The sequence below is a fragment of the Euprymna scolopes genome, chromosome 45 (assembly GCF_053919585.1).
Source record: "Euprymna scolopes isolate OS-2025 chromosome 45, ASM5391958v1, whole genome shotgun sequence".
NCBI lineage: Eukaryota > Metazoa > Mollusca > Cephalopoda > Sepiida > Sepiolidae > Euprymna > Euprymna scolopes.
In genome coordinates, this window is record NC_136526.1 from 67,440,049 (window position 1) to 67,461,191 (window position 21,143).

At 27.9% G+C, this 21,143-nt stretch overlaps 1 protein-coding gene across 1 annotated transcript in view; it reads right to left on the reverse strand.

Moving 5' to 3' along the window:
- Window positions 1-2,121: 2,121 nt before the first annotated feature.
- LOC145269871 (A-kinase anchor protein 10, mitochondrial-like) overlaps window positions 2,122-21,143 on the reverse strand; it is a 165,610-nt gene continuing 146,588 nt past the window's right edge. Inside the window, 4 exon segments of the mRNA XM_080125615.1 lie at window positions 2,122-5,198; window positions 5,404-5,532; window positions 15,351-15,388; window positions 15,706-15,788. Coding sequence (XP_079981741.1) covers window positions 5,422-5,532; window positions 15,351-15,388; window positions 15,706-15,788 — 232 coding nt within the window. The 3' untranslated portion in view covers window positions 2,122-5,198; window positions 5,404-5,421.

Genomic DNA, 21,143 nt, shown 5'->3' on the forward strand with positions numbered 1-21,143 from the left:
CCACGCGGAAATTCTATAGCAAACCCCACTGTTCCCAATGGTTTACTTCTACTTGTGCAACTGCCATTGCTCAAAGTTAGCATGTGTACTGCAGATTTAACCGACATAAGTCCAGCACAAACAGACAAAAGTTTATGGAAGCTAAAAATAATTGTAAGAAAGAAATAGCGACAGCTAAGAGAGAATTTACTGAAACCGCCAACAAACACATCAAAGCACAGAAATTAGGAACCCATGATTTCTGGAAAATCTACAACAGTGTAGTAAATAATGGGCAATCAACAATTCCCCCACTATCCAAAAATCATGAGGTTGTTGGCACGGCAACCAAGAAGGCTAACATACTTGCCAGTCAGTTTGTCTCCAACTCCACATTGGACCCAGCAAACCACTCCCTCCCTGACTTTCCTTTGCAGACAGACGCCACACTAGATGATCTGAAAATCACCCCTTCTCAGGTGCATGCTATCATAAAAAACCTAGACACCTTAAAAGCGTGTGGACCCGATCCCATCCTGGCTGTGCTTTTAAAAAAATACTCCGCTGAGGTTGCTCCAGTTCTCTCCAAATAATTAACGAATCTTTCTTTCCTGACTGCTGGAAAACTGTTTCTGTGATACCAATTTTCAAGAATTCTGTCAAAAGAACTGACCCATTAAATTATCGCCCCATTAGCTTCCTCCTGCTTTTCGCCAAAATATTTGAGTCCATAATTAATCAAGCTCTAGTCCATCACCTTTACAGCTGCTAAACTTCTGACTGACCAACAATATGGATTTAGACAAGCCCTTAACTGTAATCTCTGAACGTATATACCATACACTGGATAAAGCAGGTGAGGGTAGGGCAGTAGCCCTACATATATTGACAGGATATGGCACGATGGTCTTCTCAGAAAAATCAGATCATATGGTATCACTGGACGAATATTTAACATAATTCAATCTTTCTTAAATAACAGAAGAATCCAGGTTGTTCTCGACGGTCGTACATCTAAACAATATGATACAGATGCAGGTGTACATCAGAGGTCTACCCTTGGACCTTTATTATTCCTAATATTGATAAATGACCTCCTTGATAAAATTGTTTCTGAGATGGGTATATTTGCTGATGACACCACACTCTATAACAGCCACGAGGGAAAACAAACACATATCAAAAGAAATGGCAGAAACACTTGAGGATGACCTTCAATCTGTAGTGGAATGAGGACAAAAATGGATGGTCACATTCAATGCTGCCAAGACTAAACTCATTTAATTCAATAATTACAAGAAACCTTTTCAACCACCAATAGCAATGGTTAATGATACATTATCTGAAAATACTTTGTTCAAACTCCTCTGCTTAACGATTACAGGGAACATGAGATGGAACAGATATATTGAGAACATTTCCAAGGCTGCTGCGAAGAAAGTGGGCTCTCTCTACCATTCTAGAAAGCTACTTATGCCTGAAAGTATCCTGTATCTCTACAAGGTCACCATTCGCCCATGTATGGAGTATTGTTTTCACATTTGGGCTGGTGCATCTGCTACTAGTCTCTCGCTTCTGGACAGGGTTCAAAAGAGAGTCGCCATACTGTCATCTAAACTGTCATCTAAGCTTCAACCACTGTCCCTTGGGTGAAATGTTGCATCCTTCTGCCTGTTCTACAAGTATTTTAACGGTGAATGCTCTGACGAACTACAAACCCTTGTACCCTTTCAACGTAAATACCCCCGACAAACAGCAAAATCCCACCCCTATACAGAAAGAAAGCCTTCTACTCTAATAGCTTCTTCCCCACAACTGCTAGACTTTGGAACTCCCTTTTGGGTTCCTTCTTCCCAACTGTACTGACATGCAAAAGTTCAAGTGTAATGTGAATGGATATCTTGCTGCTCAACTTCCTCCATAGTATCCCTGCAAATTATGTCCTCGATAGTAGCCCCCTATGTCAAAATGGCACTGTGTCTTGTTTGGGGTAAAAAAAAATCTGTTCAGTCAGAGATGACCATTTTCACTTTCAGCAGGGTAAAGAAATGTATCAGACAAAACTTTTAGTACTTTGTCTTGTTAATGTTGTTTTAATAGGCATTCCATAGAATCTGTAACCACAACAATGAAAAGACTAGAAAGAATTCATACAGACAATTTTATTTCAGTATCAACAACAGAAAAAAAAAACAAAAACCTTTCAAGCATAAATTGAAACAATTTCTTTACAGAATCAGTTTTCATCATTCAAATATTTTATACAAAGTTGTTTACAGTTTTTTGTGTGTGTGTGAATCATTTTTGCTTTTCAACTACCCTCTTCCCTGCCCCAATGCAGAGAGGATTAGACATGTTTTAAGATGGGTTGGTCAAAAAAAAAAAAAAAAAAAAAATCTCAAAATCTGCTTGTACATTTTGGTTATTGGCGATGAAACGGAGGATTTCTTCACAAATCCACTTACCATTCCAAATGCACACTGACCATGAATAAAAAAAGAAAGATGCACAACAACCACAATATAAAAATAAACCAGACGATGAAATAAAAAAAAAGATAAATAAAATTCAAATTTTTTTAATATAGCTCATTTAAAAAATATCACGATGACCACTTAGAATTTTTATAACTCTAATCTAGTGAAATGCTTGAGTTTTATGGCAAATTAACCCTTTTAGTTTTAACACTGGGAAACTAACATACCTACAAGCTACTTGGATAAAAAAATAAAATTTCATTTAAAAATTTATAAAAAGAAGGGGGGGGGGAGACAATTCTTCCATTTTTTTTTTCTGCCAATTTCTGTCCAGCCTCCTTTTTAAATTCAGAAAAGTGTATGTGAGGACCTTTTTTTTTTTTTGTGCGTGTCATGTGTAAAGGGAGGAGGGGAGTATATTAACAGGAGGTATAACAATTTATGTTGTGACCCGGGTAGAGTGATCCCACTGTAAATGGGTGGAGTCACAGGAATGATAACTTGTACTGTGATCTGCAGAAGGGATGACAGGTTTTACATGCAAAAGCAAAAAAATTACAGAGATATTCAAAATTCAAACTCTTGCATGTCAGCTAACTCGGTAAGAGAAATAAAAACTTTCTTCCAAAAGTTGTGGTTGCTTTATCAAACTTTGTTCTTTTTTTATCTACTTACATAGAGAATTTTCAAATATCAAAACGGATCGAAAGTGTTGGAAGCAATTCACATTCTTCTTAACAAAATTAGTTGCATGGGTTTTTTTACCCTCAAATGTTTGTAATGAACCATAGTACTTTTAGACACTGTGATCACCGTGAACGTGATCACATTTGTAATTAGAACTGAATGTGATGTCATACGACCTCCTCCAATGAAAATCTTCTTATTTGTGCATCCCGTATTTCATCAAAATAAAATGTGTGTGTGTGTGCGCTACAATTTCACCGGAAGACGACTAAAAGTTAAAAGCCAAACATAGCATTTATTTTTTTTATCCTATTATTTGCGAAAGTTTGCAAGAATTTTGGAAAAGTTAAGCAACACATCAGAGACTCTTATAATTTGGATTCTAGAGTAATTGTTGCATTTTACAGAATGTGTTTTGCATAGACAAATTCTGTATTGCATAAACGGCTAAAATTATCTACAAAACAACAAGACTCCAAAAGGATTTGAACTTGTAACTAAAAATATGGACCACTTCACAACTTGCCTACTGAGGATTTTATTAAGCAGTGCCCAACCTCTTCCTCCTCTTTTGTGGATGGTTAATACTTTGGTTACCACATCCACAACACGCTAGCAAAAGTGACTTACATAAATTAAGTACATAATAGATTTTGCATCTGACAATTTTGCACTTGTAATTCACACACACACACACACACGCGCATATATATTGAAATATTTACATATTTGACACAGTGGATTGTTTTTTGCAAGGAAACCATTAGCATGAATGTATTCAACACGTAAATATCTATATTATATATTAAACTTTACACTAGTAATTGAACACTTTTAAAAAATTGAGTACAATATATATCATTTCAGCCTTCCCCATATATAAGTTATACTTAAATCCACTGCTAGATTCAAAGTCCATGAAATTGAAATGAAATCACGGTTCTAGATTGAGTTTGGATAAAAATGTCATATATATATATATATATATATATATATATATATTGTTCTGTGTTTCACCTGTTTAACTGAAGTTGCAAATAATATAAATTAGGGGAATGGAGGCCTTATAATTTTTTTTTTTGTTTCTATTTTATGCAACATTCTTCTTCTGACTTAAGGCTTTTCATTTCCTTTTCATTCCTTCATGAAAAAATTTTGCAAGAATTAAATTTTTCAGTGTCTCCCTCCGCCCCCCGGAAATTATCTATCTTCTCCCAAAATAGAATCTGAAGGAAAAAGAAAAACAACCAAAACAATTTGAGGACACTATAAAAACCCGAGTAGCAGCAGCAGCAAATGTTGACCTTTTTGTTTGGATGTAGGGAGCTCTCAGGGTAGAAAAGTGTAGGTGGGGTGGTCACAACCAATACCTAGTAGTGAGGTGGAGGTGTGCATGTGTGGATCAGGTCGAAGATATCAAAGGTAGAATTATTGCAAATCTGTAATTCCCTTGGAAAAAAAAAAAAGAGTAGAATCTCAGCAGGCAGAAATTGGGTTCTTCTATTGGGTTGCCATGTTTTTGTCTTTGGAGGAGGAGGAGGAAGTGTGTGGTGTCAAGTAGGCGCATGAATCCAGTTCATAGAGTCTAAAAAGAAATGGAGGGGAGCATAAACATTTGATAAAAATAAAAAATATAACTTTTCATGATGTCGGTGAAGGGGGTGGGGGAATGTGAGCAACTTAATTTGGGAAACTGGAGGTGGGGTGAAGGGAAGACAAAGACGCGAAGGGGGGGGGCAGAGGGTAATGATAAAGCATTTTTTTTATTTTAAAGTTTTTATTTTTTTAAAGTTTTTATTTCTGTTTTTCACCAACAGCAATTTGATGTCCTGCTTTTCTCATGCGTTCACACACGTCTCTCTCTAGTTTTCCGTGCAATTCTGAATACGTAACAAGATTTTGTAACAAACAGAATCATTTGCGATTGAAAGAGAAAGAAATTTCAAAGAAAGAAAAGAGGGTGGGATTCATTTTGCTTGAATGAGTAACAGTCCAATATGGTTGTTTTTCATTCACTTTTTCTCAGTTTTCTGTACACGGACATCATGTTCAGCCCTGAAAGATGAGAAAAAAGAAATTTTGATTTAGATGGAATCATGATAGGGACGACAAACAGATTAAGAAAAATGATGCAACAGTCCTGACAACTCTGACATGGCAGCACATTGAGTCCACATCGATGACCTCCTGAATCTAATTGAAATTAAAGCAAATTTTGTTTTCATTTTGAAAAGCAAAAAAACAAAAGAAAACTGCTCACCATTAATGAATGCCAATATCATGTGGCTTCTTCATAAGATGAATAGGATGGCTTCTGGTTGGCTTGGGTAATGGACGTTACGTCTGATATGATCATCTGGGCAATCTGGACAGCCATGTCCTCTTGCTCCTGAAAAAAGCAACCAAAAAATGACAATAACATTTTGGACTTACAATCTTCCGTTCTTTTAAAACATAAAAGGTCTGAATAATAAAATTCAAATTGAAGAGGCAGATGTATCAAATGTTTTACTTAAAACAAAAATTTGGAAATAATTTAACAAGATATAAAATAATTTGGAAATAATTTAACAAGATATAAAATAATTTGGAAATAATTTAACAAGATATAAAATAATTTGGAAATAATTTAACAAGATATAAAATAATTTGGAAATAGTTTAACAAGATATAAAATAATTTGGAAATAATTTAACAAGATATAAAATAATTTGGAAATAATTTAACAAGATATTAAAATAATTTGGAAATAATTTAACAAGATATAAAAAAATTTGGAAATAGTTTAACAAGATATAAAATAATTTGGAAATAGTTTAACAAGATATAAAAAAATTTGGAAATAGTTTAACAAGATATAAAATAATTTGGAAATAGTTTAACAAGATATAAAAAAATTTGGAAATAGTTTAACAAGATATAAAATAATTTGGAAATAGTTTAACAAGATATAAAAAAATTTGGAAATAGTTTAACAAGATATAAAATAATTTGGAAATAGTTTAACAAGATATAAAATAATTTGGAAATAGTTTAACAAGATATAAAATAATTTGGAAATAATTTAACAAGATATAAAATAATTTGGAAATAATTTAACAAGATATAAAATAATTTGGAAATAATTTAACAAGATATAAAATAATTTGGAAATAGTTTAACAAGATATTAAAATAATTTGGAAATAATTTAACAAGATATAAAATAATTTGGAAATAGTTTAACAAGATATAAAAAAATTTGGAAATAGTTTAACAAGATATTAAAAAATTTGGAAATAATTTAACAAGATATTAAAAAATTTGGAAATAATTTAACAAGATATTAAAATAATTTGGAAATAATTTAACAAGATATAAAAAAAATTGGAAATAGTTTAACAAGATATAAAAAAATTTGGAAATAGTTTAACAAAATATAAAATAATTTGGAAATAATTTAACAAGATATAAAATAATTTGGAAATAGTTTAACAAGATATAAAATAATTTGGAAATAATTTAACAAGATATAAAATAATTTGGAAATAATTTAACAAGATATAAAATAATTTGGAAATAGTTTAACAAGATATAAAATAATTTGGAAATAGTTTAACAAGATATAAAATAATTTGGAAATAATTTAACAAGATATAAAATAATTTGGAAATAGTTTAACAAGATATAAAATAATTTGGAAATAATTTAACAAGATATAAAATAATTTGGAAATAATTTGACAAGATATAAAATAATTTGGAAATAATTTAACAAGATATAAAATAATTTGGAAATAGTTTAACAAGATATAAAATAATTTGGAAATAATTTAACAAGATATTAAAATAATTTTGAAATAATTTAACAAGATATAAAATAATTTGAAAATAATTTAACAAGATATTAAAATAATTTGGAAATAGTTTAACAAGATATAAAATAATTTGGAAATAGTTTAACAAGATATTAAAAAATTTGGAAATAATTTAACAAGATATTAAAAAATTTGGAAATAATTTAACAAGATATTAAAATAATTTGGAAATAATTTAACAAGATATAAAAAAATTTGGAAATAGTTTAACAAGATATAAAATAATTTGGAAATAATTTAACAAGATATAAAATAATTTGGAAATAATTTAACAAGATATAAAATAATTTGGAAATAATTTAACAAGATATAAAATAATTTGGAAATAGTTTAACAAGATATTAAAATAATTTGGAAATAATTTAACAAGATATAAAATAATTTGGAAATAGTTTAACAAGATATAAAATAATTTGGAAATAATTTAACAAGATATAAAATAATTTGGAAATAATTTAACAAGATATAAAATAATTTGGAAATAGTTTAACAAGATATAAAATAATTTTGAAATAATTTAACAAGATATAAAATAATTTGGAAATAATTTAACAAGATATTAAAATAATTTGGAAATAATTTAACAAGATATTAAAATAATTTTGAGATAATTTAACAAGATATAAAATAATTTGGAAATAATTTAACAAGATATTAAAATAATTTGGAAATAATTTAACAAGATATAAAATAATTTGGAAATAGTTTAACAAGATATTAAAAAATTTTGAAATAGTTTAACAAGATATAAAATAATTTGGAAATAATTTAACAAGATATAAAATAATTTGGAAATAGTTTAACAAGATATTAAAAAATTTTGAAATAGTTTAACAAGATATAAAATAATTTGGAAATAATTTAACAAGATATAAAATAATTTGGAAATAATTTAACAAGATATAAAATAATTTGGAAATAGTTTAACAAGATATAAAATAATTTGGAAATAGTTTAACAAGATATAAAATAATTTGGAAATAATTTAACAAGATATTAAAATAATTTGGAAATAATTTAACAAGATATAAAATAATTTGGAAATAGTTTAACAAGATATAAAAAAATTTTGAAATAGTTTAACAAGATATAAAAAAATTTTGAAATAGTTTAACAAGATATAAAATAATTTGGAAATAATTTAACAAGATATAAAATAATTTGGAAATAATTTAACAAGATATTAAAATAATTTGGAAATAATTTAACAAGATATTAAAATAATTTTGAGATAATTTAACAAGATATAAAATAATTTGGAAATAATTTAACAAGATATTAAAATAATTTGGAAATAATTTAACAAGATATAAAATAATTTGGAAATAGTTTAACAAGATATAAAAAAATTTTGAAATAGTTTAACAAGATATAAAAAAATTTTGAAATAGTTTAACAAGATATAAAATAATTTGGAAATAATTTAACAAGATATAAAATAATTTGGAAATAGTTTAACAAGATATAAAAAAATTTTGAAATAGTTTAACAAGATATAAAATAATTTGGAAATAATTTAACAAGATATAAAATAATTTGGAAATAATTTAACAAGATATTAAAATAATTTGGAAATAATTTAACAAGATATAAAAAAATTTGGAAATAGTTTAACAAGATATAAAATAATTTGGAAATAGTTTAACAAGATATAAAATAATTTGGAAATAGTTTAACAAGATATAAAATAATTTTGAAATAGTTTAACAAGATATAAAATAATTTGGAAATAGTTTAACAAGATATAAAATAATTTGGAAATAGTTTAACAAGATATAAAATAATTTTGAAATAGTTTAACAAGATATAAAATAATTTGGAAATAGTTTAACAAGATATAAAATAATTTGGAAATAGTTTAACAAGATATAAAATAATTTTGAAATAGTTTAACAAGATATTAAAATAATTTGGAAATAATTTAACAAGATATAAAAAAATTTGGAAATAGTTTAACAAGATATAAAATAATTTGGAAATAGTTTAACAAGATATAAAATAATTTGGAAATAGTTTAACAAGATATAAAATAATTTGGAAATAGTTTAACAAGATATAAAATAATTTTGAAATAGTTTAACAAGATATAAAATAATTTGGAAATAGTTTAACAAGATATAAAATAATTTGGAAATAGTTTAACAAGATATAAAATAATTTGGAAATAGTTTAACAAGATATAAAAAAATTTGGAAATAGTTTAACAAGATATAAAATAATTTGGAAATAGTTTAACAAGATATAAAATAATTTGGAAATAGTTTAACAAGATATAAAAAAATTTTGAAATAGTTTAACAAGATATAAAAAAATTTTGAAATAGTTTAACAAGATATAAAATAATTTGGAAATAATTTAACAAGATATAAAATAATTTGGAAATAGTTTAACAAGATATAAAAAAATTTTGAAATAGTTTAACAAGATATAAAATAATTTGGAAATAATTTAACAAGATATAAAATAATTTGGAAATAATTTAACAAGATATAAAATAATTTGGAAATAATTTAACAAGATATTAAAATAATTTGGAAATAATTTAACAAGATATAAAAAAATTTGGAAATAGTTTAACAAGATATAAAATAATTTGGAAATAGTTTAACAAGATATAAAAAAATTTGGAAATAGTTTAACAAGATATAAAATAATTTGGAAATAGTTTAACAAGATATAAAAAAATTTGGAAATAGTTTAACAAGATATAAAATAATTTGGAAATAGTTTAACAAGATATAAAAAAATTTGGAAATAGTTTAACAAGATATAAAATAATTTGGAAATAGTTTAACAAGATATAAAATAATTTGGAAATAGTTTAACAAGATATAAAATAATTTGGAAATAATTTAACAAGATATAAAATAATTTGGAAATAATTTAACAAGATATAAAATAATTTGGAAATAATTTAACAAGATATAAAATAATTTGGAAATAGTTTAACAAGATATTAAAATAATTTGGAAATAATTTAACAAGATATAAAATAATTTGGAAATAGTTTAACAAGATATAAAAAAATTTGGAAATAGTTTAACAAGATATAAAATAATTTGGAAATAGTTTAACAAGATATAAAATAATTTGGAAATAGTTTAACAAGATATAAAATAATTTGGAAATAATTTAACAAGATATAAAATAATTTGGAAATAATTTAACAAGATATAAAATAATTTGGAAATAATTTAACAAGATATAAAATAATTTGGAAATAATTTAACAAGATATAAAATAATTTGGAAATAGTTTAACAAGATATAAAATAATTTGGAAATAGTTTAACAAGATATAAAATAATTTGGAAATAATTTAACAAGATATAAAATAATTTGGAAATAATTTAACAAGATATAAAATAATTTGGAAATAATTTAACAAGATATAAAATAATTTGGAAATAATTTAACAAGATATTAAAATAATTTGGAAATAATTTAACAAGATATAAAAAAATTTGGAAATAGTTTAACAAGATATAAAATAATTTGGAAATAGTTTAACAAGATATAAAAAAATTTGGAAATAGTTTAACAAGATATAAAATAATTTGGAAATAGTTTAACAAGATATAAAAAAATTTGGAAATAGTTTAACAAGATATAAAATAATTTGGAAATAGTTTAACAAGATATAAAAAAATTTGGAAATAGTTTAACAAGATATAAAATAATTTGGAAATAGTTTAACAAGATATAAAATAATTTGGAAATAGTTTAACAAGATATAAAATAATTTGGAAATAATTTAACAAGATATAAAATAATTTGGAAATAATTTAACAAGATATAAAATAATTTGGAAATAATTTAACAAGATATAAAATAATTTGGAAATAGTTTAACAAGATATTAAAATAATTTGGAAATAATTTAACAAGATATAAAATAATTTGGAAATAGTTTAACAAGATATAAAATAATTTGGAAATAGTTTAACAAGATATAAAATAATTTGGAAATAATTTAACAAGATATAAAATAATTTGGAAATAATTTAACAAGATATAAAATAATTTGGAAATAATTTAACAAGATATAAAAAAAATTGGAAATAGTTTAACAAGATATAAAAAAATTTGGAAATAGTTTAACAAGATATTAAAAAATTTGGAAATAATTTAACAAGATAATTAAAAATTTGGAAATAATTTAACAAGATATTAAAATAATTTGGAAATAATTTAACAAGATATAAAAAAAATTGGAAATAGTTTAACAAGATATAAAAAAATTTGGAAATAGTTTAACAAAATATAAAATAATTTGGAAATAATTTAACAAGATATAAAATAATTTGGAAATAGTTTAACAAGATATAAAATAATTTGGAAATAATTTAACAAGATATAAAATAATTTGGAAATAATTTAACAAGATATAAAATAATTTGGAAATAGTTTAACAAGATATAAAATAATTTGGAAATAGTTTAACAAGATATAAAATAATTTGGAAATAATTTAACAAGATATAAAATAATTTGGAAATAGTTTAACAAGATATAAAATAATTTGGAAATAATTTAACAAGATATAAAATAATTTGGAAATAATTTAACAAGATATAAAATAATTTGGAAATAATTTAACAAGATATAAAATAATTTGGAAATAGTTTAACAAGATATAAAATAATTTGGAAATAATTTAACAAGATATTAAAATAATTTTGAAATAATTTAACAAGATATAAAATAATTTGGAAATAATTTAACAAGATATTAAAATAATTTGGAAATAGTTTAACAAGATATAAAATAATTTGGAAATAGTTTAACAAGATATTAAAAAATTTGGAAATAATTTAACAAGATATTAAAAAATTTGGAAATAATTTAACAAGATATTAAAATAATTTGGAAATAATTTAACAAGATATAAAAAAATTTGGAAATAGTTTAACAAGATATAAAATAATTTGGAAATAATTTAACAAGATATAAAATAATTTGGAAATAATTTAACAAGATATAAAATAATTTGGAAATAATTTAACAAGATATAAAATAATTTGGAAATAGTTTAACAAGATATTAAAATAATTTGGAAATAATTTAACAAGATATAAAATAATTTGGAAATAGTTTAACAAGATATAAAATAATTTGGAAATAATTTAACAAGATATAAAATAATTTGGAAATAATTTAACAAGATATAAAATAATTTGGAAATAGTTTAACAAGATATAAAATAATTTGGAAATAATTTAACAAGATATAAAATAATTTGGAAATAATTTAACAAGATATTAAAATAATTTGGAAATAATTTAACAAGATATTAAAATAATTTTGAGATAATTTAACAAGATATAAAATAATTTGGAAATAATTTAACAAGATATTAAAATAATTTGGAAATAATTTAACAAGATATAAAATAATTTGGAAATAGTTTAACAAGATATTAAAAAATTTTGAAATAGTTTAACAAGATATAAAATAATTTGGAAATAATTTAACAAGATATAAAATAATTTGGAAATAGTTTAACAAGATATTAAAAAATTTTGAAATAGTTTAACAAGATATAAAATAATTTGGAAATAATTTAACAAGATATAAAATAATTTGGAAATAGTTTAACAAGATATAAAATAATTTGGAAATAGTTTAACAAGATATAAAATAATTTGGAAATAATTTAACAAGATATTAAAATAATTTGGAAATAATTTAACAAGATATAAAATAATTTGGAAATAGTTTAACAAGATATAAAAAAATTTTGAAATAGTTTAACAAGATATAAAAAAATTTTGAAATAGTTTAACAAGATATAAAATAATTTGGAAATAATTTAACAAGATATAAAATAATTTGGAAATAATTTAACAAGATATTAAAATAATTTGGAAATAATTTAACAAGATATTAAAATAATTTTGAGATAATTTAACAAGATATAAAATAATTTGGAAATAATTTAACAAGATATTAAAATAATTTGGAAATAATTTAACAAGATATAAAATAATTTGGAAATAGTTTAACAAGATATAAAAAAATTTTGAAATAGTTTAACAAGATATAAAAAAATTTTGAAATAGTTTAACAAGATATAAAATAATTTGGAAATAATTTAACAAGATATAAAATAATTTGGAAATAATTTAACAAGATATTAAAATAATTTGGAAATAATTTAACAAGATATAAAATAATTTGGAAATAGTTTAACAAGATATAAAAAAATTTTGAAATAGTTTAACAAGATATAAAATAATTTGGAAATAATTTAACAAGATATAAAATAATTTGGAAATAGTTTAACAAGATATAAAATAATTTGGAAATAGTTTAACAAGATATAAAAAAATTTTGAAATAGTTTAACAAGATATAAAATAATTTGGAAATAATTTAACAAGATATAAAATAATTTGGAAATAATTTAACAAGATATAAAATAATTTGGAAATAATTTAACAAGATATAAAATAATTTGGAAATAATTTAACAAGATATAAAATAATTTGGAAATAATTTAACAAGATATAAAATAATTTGGAAATAATTTAACAAGATATAAAATAATTTGGAAATAATTTAACAAGATATAAAATAATTTGAAAATAATTTAACAAGATATAAAATAATTTGGAAATAGTTTAACAAGATATTAAAAAATTTGGAAATAGTTTAACAAGATATACAATAATTTGGAAATAGTTTAACAAGATATAAAATAATTTGGAAATAATTTAACAAGATATAAAATAATTTGGAAATAGTTTAACAAGATATTAAAAAATTTGGAAATAATTTAACAAGATATACAATAATTTGGAAATAGTTTAACAAGATATAAAAAAATTTGGAAATAGTTTAACAAGATATAAAATAATTTGGAAATAATTTAACAAGATATTAAAATAATTTGGAAATAATTTAACAAGATATAAAATAATTTGGAAATAATTTAACAAGATATAAAATAATTTGGAAATAGTTTAACAAGATATAAAATAATTTGGAAATAATTTAACAAGATATAAAATAATTTGGAAATAGTTTAACAAGATATAAAAAAATTTGGAAATAGTTTAACAAGATATAAAATAATTTGGAAATAATTTAACAAGATATTAAAATAATTTGGAAATAGTTTAACAAGATATAAAATAATTTGGAAATAATTTAACAAGATATAAAATAATTTGGAAATAGTTTAACAAGATATAAAATAATTTGGAAATAATTTAACAAGATATAAAATAATTTGGAAATAGTTTAACAAGATATAAAATAATTTGGAAATAGTTTAACAAGATATAAAATAATTTGGAAATAATTTAACAAGATATAAAATAATTTGGAAATAGTTTAACAAGATATAAAATAATTTGGAAATAATTTAACAAGATATTAAAAAATTTGGAAATAATTTAACAAGATATAAAAAAATTTGGAAATAGTTTAACAAGATATAAAATAATTTGGAAATAGTTTAACAAGATATAAAATAATTTGGAAATAATTTAACAAGATATAAAATAATTTGGAAATAGTTTAACAAGATATAAAAAAAATTTTCTATTTTCTTTTTCATCTTTATTCTTGCATGTTTCCATGAAAAAAAGTCTTTTGTTGAAGTTTCTTTAGACAACGTTACATCATACTGGTTGATGTTTACATTAAGTTACCAGAAATCTTTCAGATGAATCATACTATTTCAAATGAAACTGTAAAGAAACCGGAAATTTTCAGCAGGTTTGCCATCCCTAAAATCCTAGTTTGTGAGAATGGTACTACATTTTCGCAGCAGAATTTTCCGATTTCTGTAAACAAAAGAGTATTCAGCACCTCAGACACTGTAATTATTGTGTGAATGAAAAATATGTCCCAATCGAAGAGCAAATCCATTTTATATATATGGTAAAGAACGGAAAATGTGACAATATGTGTAAAGCTACTTTTTGTTTACATAGGTCGTACGGTTATTTCTGTGACTACTCCAATAGTTTCTTCCCCAGAACTGCCAGACTTTGGAACTCCCTTCCAGGATTCTGCTTTTCCAACTGTACTGACATGCAGAAGTTCAAGTGTAATGTGAACAGACATCTTGCTACTCATCTCCCTTCATAATATCCCTGCAACTTATGTCCCAGATAGTAGCCCCTTACTTCAAAGTGACACTGTGCCTTGTTTGGGGTGAAAATTGAATATATATATATAAAAAAAAAAAAAATTGCAAACAGAAAAAAACTGGTGTAAAATATGAAGTATATATATACATATATATATATATATATATATATATATATATATATATATTTCTTTCAGGTGAGAGTTGATGAGATGTGAAAGTTGGTCAAACAGAAAATAAGATTAGCACGCTTACCTTTTCTCTATCCTTCCTTTTTCGGAAAAACATTGAAGCTGAAAATATAATGAAGACAAAGTGAGAAAAAAAAAATTTTTTTTGACGAAAAATTTTCAAGACACAAATATTACGTTACATAATCATAACACATCAGAGAAATGTCACACAAATGTCATATGATGTCACACAAATATGTCACACAATGATGTCACAATTATTACAATCATGTTACAGATATCACATCACACAAAAGTCACGTCACACAATCACATAATGGCCTCACAAATATAACATCATATAGTTATGTCATACAAAAATCATGTCACAAAAATATCACGTCACAAATATCATGTCACAAAAAACAATAGCGTACATTTTTTCCTTTCCAGTTCTGGTTCAGGGTCATACTCTGATACAAACTGTCCAAGGTCATTGATGCGTCCGAATGACATCTTCCTAAAAAGGAAAAAAAAAAATCTATTAATCATGTTGCGTGTGTTGGGGTTAAAGGAATCAGTACATATTACTACGATACTATCCCATTGATTACTGTACACACAATAACCCTTATCCCCGAGTGGCTTCTGGGCCTTGATAAGTGGTGACCTCCATATTAAAAAAAGAAAAAAAGAAAACAATAAAGCGATTTGGTTTCTCTTGGGTTTTGCAATAAAAACCTTATATCGGGAGACAATAAGAATTTAAAGTTTACTCATGAAAGAATCCTCAATTTTATTATTGTAAGAGGAAACAAAATCTTTTGTAATAAAGTTACAAAACATCTTGTGTGTGCATGTGCGTTTTTTTTTTTTTTTTTTTTTGATGGAAACGGCAAAAATATATTTTCTTATTGATTGAAAAAAAAAAAAAGCACATTTTAATTCTTAGCAAATTCATATGTAAATAAAAACAATTCAAAGTTCTTTTGCATCCAATAAATGTATAAATACTATAAACGATTGCAAAGACCCTAATTTACCTTATATGTGCTTCCGGGTTGCACTAGCTTACACCACTGCATTCATATTTGCCCTCTATCGCCCCCACAACAGCGGGGTTACTATCTTTAAGAGCATATCTGAGAAAATTGACCACATCCTGTCTGCTCATCCTTCGGCTAAGATTCACATTTGCAGTGACTTCAATGGCCATAATGTGGAATGGCTGACCCACTTAAATAAGACAGATGACGAGGGGAGGTTCTGTCATGATTTGCCACTGCCTATGACCTCACTCAGATTGTTCACGAACACACCCGTGTGCTCGATACTACAGGTCAGTATGCAAGCCTTCTAGACCTTTTTCTCACAACTTCCCCTGAGCTATGTTCATGTTCCGTTCTATCTCCTCTGGGATCCTCCGACCACTCCGTTGTATCAGTTAAGATAAAAACAAAATGTAATAAGTCTTCAGACGTACCTCTCCATCATACTGTATATCGATACTCTACAGCTGACTGGGATAGCTTCCGTACATTCATATCTGATCTACCTTTGCATTCCATGTTTAAAAAGGAAGTGTCCTCTATAGTATCAGACCTGACCGAATGGTTAATTGTAGGCATAGACCGATTCATACCATCCAAAAAATTCCAACAAAAACCTAACAGCCAGCCATGGTTCTCCCCAGAATGTGCTGCTGCCATCGCGCGCAGAAATCACTTTTTCCATAGCTACCAACGTAATAGATGCACTGAGACTAAAGCTGCCTTCAGGACTGCCAGCAACCACTGTAAAAGAGTAATAAAAAATGCAAGAGAGCTATATACTCAGTCCATCAAATCCAAAGTAGCTGAGCAGCGGCTTGGTTCCCACCAGTTTTGGCAAATAGCAAACAGGATAGTAATTGTCTGTATTTTTGAGATGAGGTGTTTTCATTGATTGAGATTGTCGGACTGACTTCCTCATCTTGGTTGTTATTGTCACAACGTTTCGGACGTTTTGCCCTCCGGCCTTCGTCAAGTGTTTTGTATCGAACTGGGGGACCGTTTGTTAGGAGTCTCGAACCCAACCCTTTATTATTATTACGGGGGTACCGTGTTCGGACTCCAGCTAGGCTTTGGGACATAGTTGCTGATTCTCTGTTTTTTGAATGTTACTTTTTCACTGCCTTCGTTCAGGATTGAACTCAGCACCTAGTGACATATAGCCGAGTGGTCCTAGACGTTGTATCAAAGTTTACAGTTACCCAAAGGTGCTGAGTTCAATCCTGAACGAAGGCAGTGAAAAAGTAACATTCAAAAAACAGAGAATCAGCAACTATGTCCCAAAGCCTAGCTGGAGTCCGAACACGGTAACCCTGTAATAATAATAAAGGGTTGGGTTCGAGACTTCTAACAAACGGTCCCCCAGTTCGATACAAAACACCTGACGAAGGCCGGAGGGCAAAACGGCCGAAACGTTGTGACAATAACAACCAAGATGAGGAAGTCAGTCCGACAATCTCAATCAGCAAACAGGATCCTGAACAGAAGCGTGCGTTCTATCCCAACCATCATCAATGGACCTGAGGTCATCTCGTCAGCATCAGACAAGGCCAGACTATTTGCCAAGAACTTTGCAGCTAATTCTACCCTATGCGGCGAAGCCATCGACTCCCCGTATTTCCCCCTATAACAGACAACATGCTATGCAACATACAAATATCTGTGCGTGAGGTCGCCAAACTAATCAAGAACCTTGATTCCAGTAAAGCAACTGGCCCTGATGGCATTCCAGTTATAGTGCTGAAAAAGCTTCAACCAGCACTGGCCCCCATACTTATAAAACTATTTAAGCGTTGCCTTAAGGAGAATTGCTTTCCAACACCCTGGAAAACCTCATCAGTATGCCCTATATTTAAGAATTCAGGTGAAAAGTCATCTCCCTCTCAATACAGACCAATAAGTCTCCTGTGTGTCATGAGTAAGTTGTTGGAATCCATATTAAATAAAGAAGTAGTCAACCACCTCAACAGAAACAACCTTCTTAGTGACACACAATATGGTTTCCGCTCCGCAAGAGCTACAGCAGATGTGCTAATGGTTATATCTCATAGGATTAGTGAATCTCTTGACAAAGGCTTCCTGCCCAGGGCAATTGCTCTTGACATATCGAAGGCCTTCGATAAGGTATGATATAAGGGCCTACTTCACAAGATTTCCAGCTACGGTATCACTGGAAATGTTTTCTCGATCATTAAATCATTTCTCTCCGATAGGTTCATAAGAGTAGCGGTTGATGAGCAGAAATCAGAGGCCCACAGTATTAATGCTGGAGTCCCTCAGGGGTCCATCCTGGGCCTGACTCTCTTCCTGATCTACATCAATGATCTCTCAAAACACATACTTAAATCATTCGTTGACATCTATGCTGATGACACATCAAAGGCCGTAAATGACAAAGTTCTCTCTGATTCTCTCTTCTCTGATCTTGAGCGCGTGGTACAATGGGGGAAGAGGTGGTTGGTTACTTTTAATGCATCTAAAATCAAGCTTCTATCTTTACATCATCAACGCTCTGATCCCCATCTGGCATCAATTGAAATTTTTTTTTTTTTTTTACACAGTGATCACCACTTATCAAGGCCCGGAAGCCACTCAGGGTTATTGCAAGTACATTACGTTAGTGTGGAGATTTGATGAAGTGTTTACTTAAGGGGGCGGTTCATTAGGAATTCGTTAACATTGGACTTGAACACATCCAAGTTGTAGTCCGGTGGGAAGCAGGCAGACGGAACAGAGTTTCACAGGCGTGCAGTTCTAAGAAAGAAGCTTTGTTCATGGAATCCACGTTTTGATTTAGGCACAGATAAAGAATGGGGGAAATTTTTCACAGTGGATTCGGCTAGACGAGAGCCATCCATCACAATTGATGCCAGATGGGGATCAGAGCGTTGATGATGTAAGGATAGCAGTTTGGTTTTGGATGCATTAAAGGTAACCAGCCACATCTTCCCCCACTGAACCACGCGCTCGAGATCAGAGGAGAGAGAATCAGAGAGAACTTTGTCATTTACAGCCTTTGATGTGTTGCCGTAGATGGTCGTGTCATCAGCATAGATGTCAACGAATGATTTAAGTATGTGTTTAGGGAGGTCATTGATGTAGATCAGGAAGAGAGTTGGGCCTAGGATTGACCCCTGAGGGACTCCAGCATTTATATTGCAGGCCTCCGATTTTTGTCCATCTACCACTACTCTTATGAGCCTATCGAAGAGAAATGATTTAATGATTGAGAAAACAGGATAGCTTGGAGAGGCTCCATGTTTTGACAAGCTTCTAAGTTTGACCTTTACTCCTGATCTGAAATGGAACATGTACATCAAGTCTGTTGCCAAGGACGCTGGGAAAATGGTGGGATCCTTCTACCGCTCCAGAAGATATCTTACTACTGATGCAATTCTCTATCTGTATAAAAGCCAAGTACGTCCAAGGATGGAGTACTGCTGCCACATCTGGGCAGGAGCTGCTAAAAACAACCTATCCTACCTTGACAGAGTACAAAATAGACTTCGTAGCTTAGTGGGGGATGCCCTATTATCTTCCCTGCAGCCTCTCTCCCACAGAAGAGACGTTGCGAGCCTGTCTTTGTTTTATCGTTATTTCCATGGCAAGTGCTCGTCTGAGCTCCAATCTTGTCCTCCCTCGTCAATCTTTCACGAGAAACACCCGTCTGGCTGAAACTACTGTCAGTAATTTTCCCCACTCTTTATCTGTGCCTAAATCCAAATGTAGATTCCATGAGCAGAGCTTCTTTCTCAGAAGTGCACGCCTGTGAAACTCTTCCGTTTGCCTGTTTCCCACCTGACTACAACTTGGATGTCTTCAAGTCCAACATAAACAAATTCCTGACAAACTGCCCCCTTAACTAAGACACTCTATCAAATCTCCAATACTAATGATTACTACAATACTAACTCATTAATTACTGTACACGCAATAACCCTTATCCCTGAGTGGCCTCTGGGCCTTGATAAGTGGTGACCTCCATGAAAAAAAAAAAAGACCCACTATCTCTGCCTGAATCTAAATGCAGAAACAAAGTTTCTTTCTGCCTGTCTGTGGAACACTATTTCGCTGTCTTGCTTCCCTGTTGAATACAACATGGTAGCCCTCAACTCCAATGTAAACAAGTTCTTGTTGAGCCGTCCCCATAAATAATCAAATTCTACTCAATTTACACTATTAACGATTACTACACTATCACCTTACATTCATGAGTGGCTTTTATGCCTTGATAAGTGGTGACTCCCAAGTAAAAAAAAAAATTAGAATCACTTAATGTTCCTATGTACTTTCCTCCTCACAAGGGTAGAGTTCAACGTACGGTCGTTTTTTAATGGTGGGGAAAATCCAGCTTCCCAAAAAGGGACACTTCAGAAAGAAACAAAACTAAAAATTGTCTCAGTCATGAAGGATTTCTCCTCCACTGACCGAGAATAGAAAAGGTGAAGTGTAGCATCAGAACAGATACCACACTTTGTTCTTAGCCATTTATTGTTTCGTAAAAGTTTGGTTGGATTACAAATTTAATGATCAAACGATTTTTAAAAAAAATTTTGTTTACCGTGAACCAAGGCTTTTATTCGCACGTATAAATAAATGCCTTCTATTTCAGACCATGTTTAGAAGAGATGAGTGAGATGTTGGTTTACACTTTGGCATGTCAGAAACAGGTAATTTGGAGGGACTTCTAAAGTCCGAGTGTAGAAGTTATTAGAGCAAAACATTTTGCGACATCTAACGACCATTGCAGTAAAATATTGTTAGAGGTATGCCGAGGGGTCATAAATGCGAGGAGTTCATTTGAACGTATTGCATTAAAATACTTG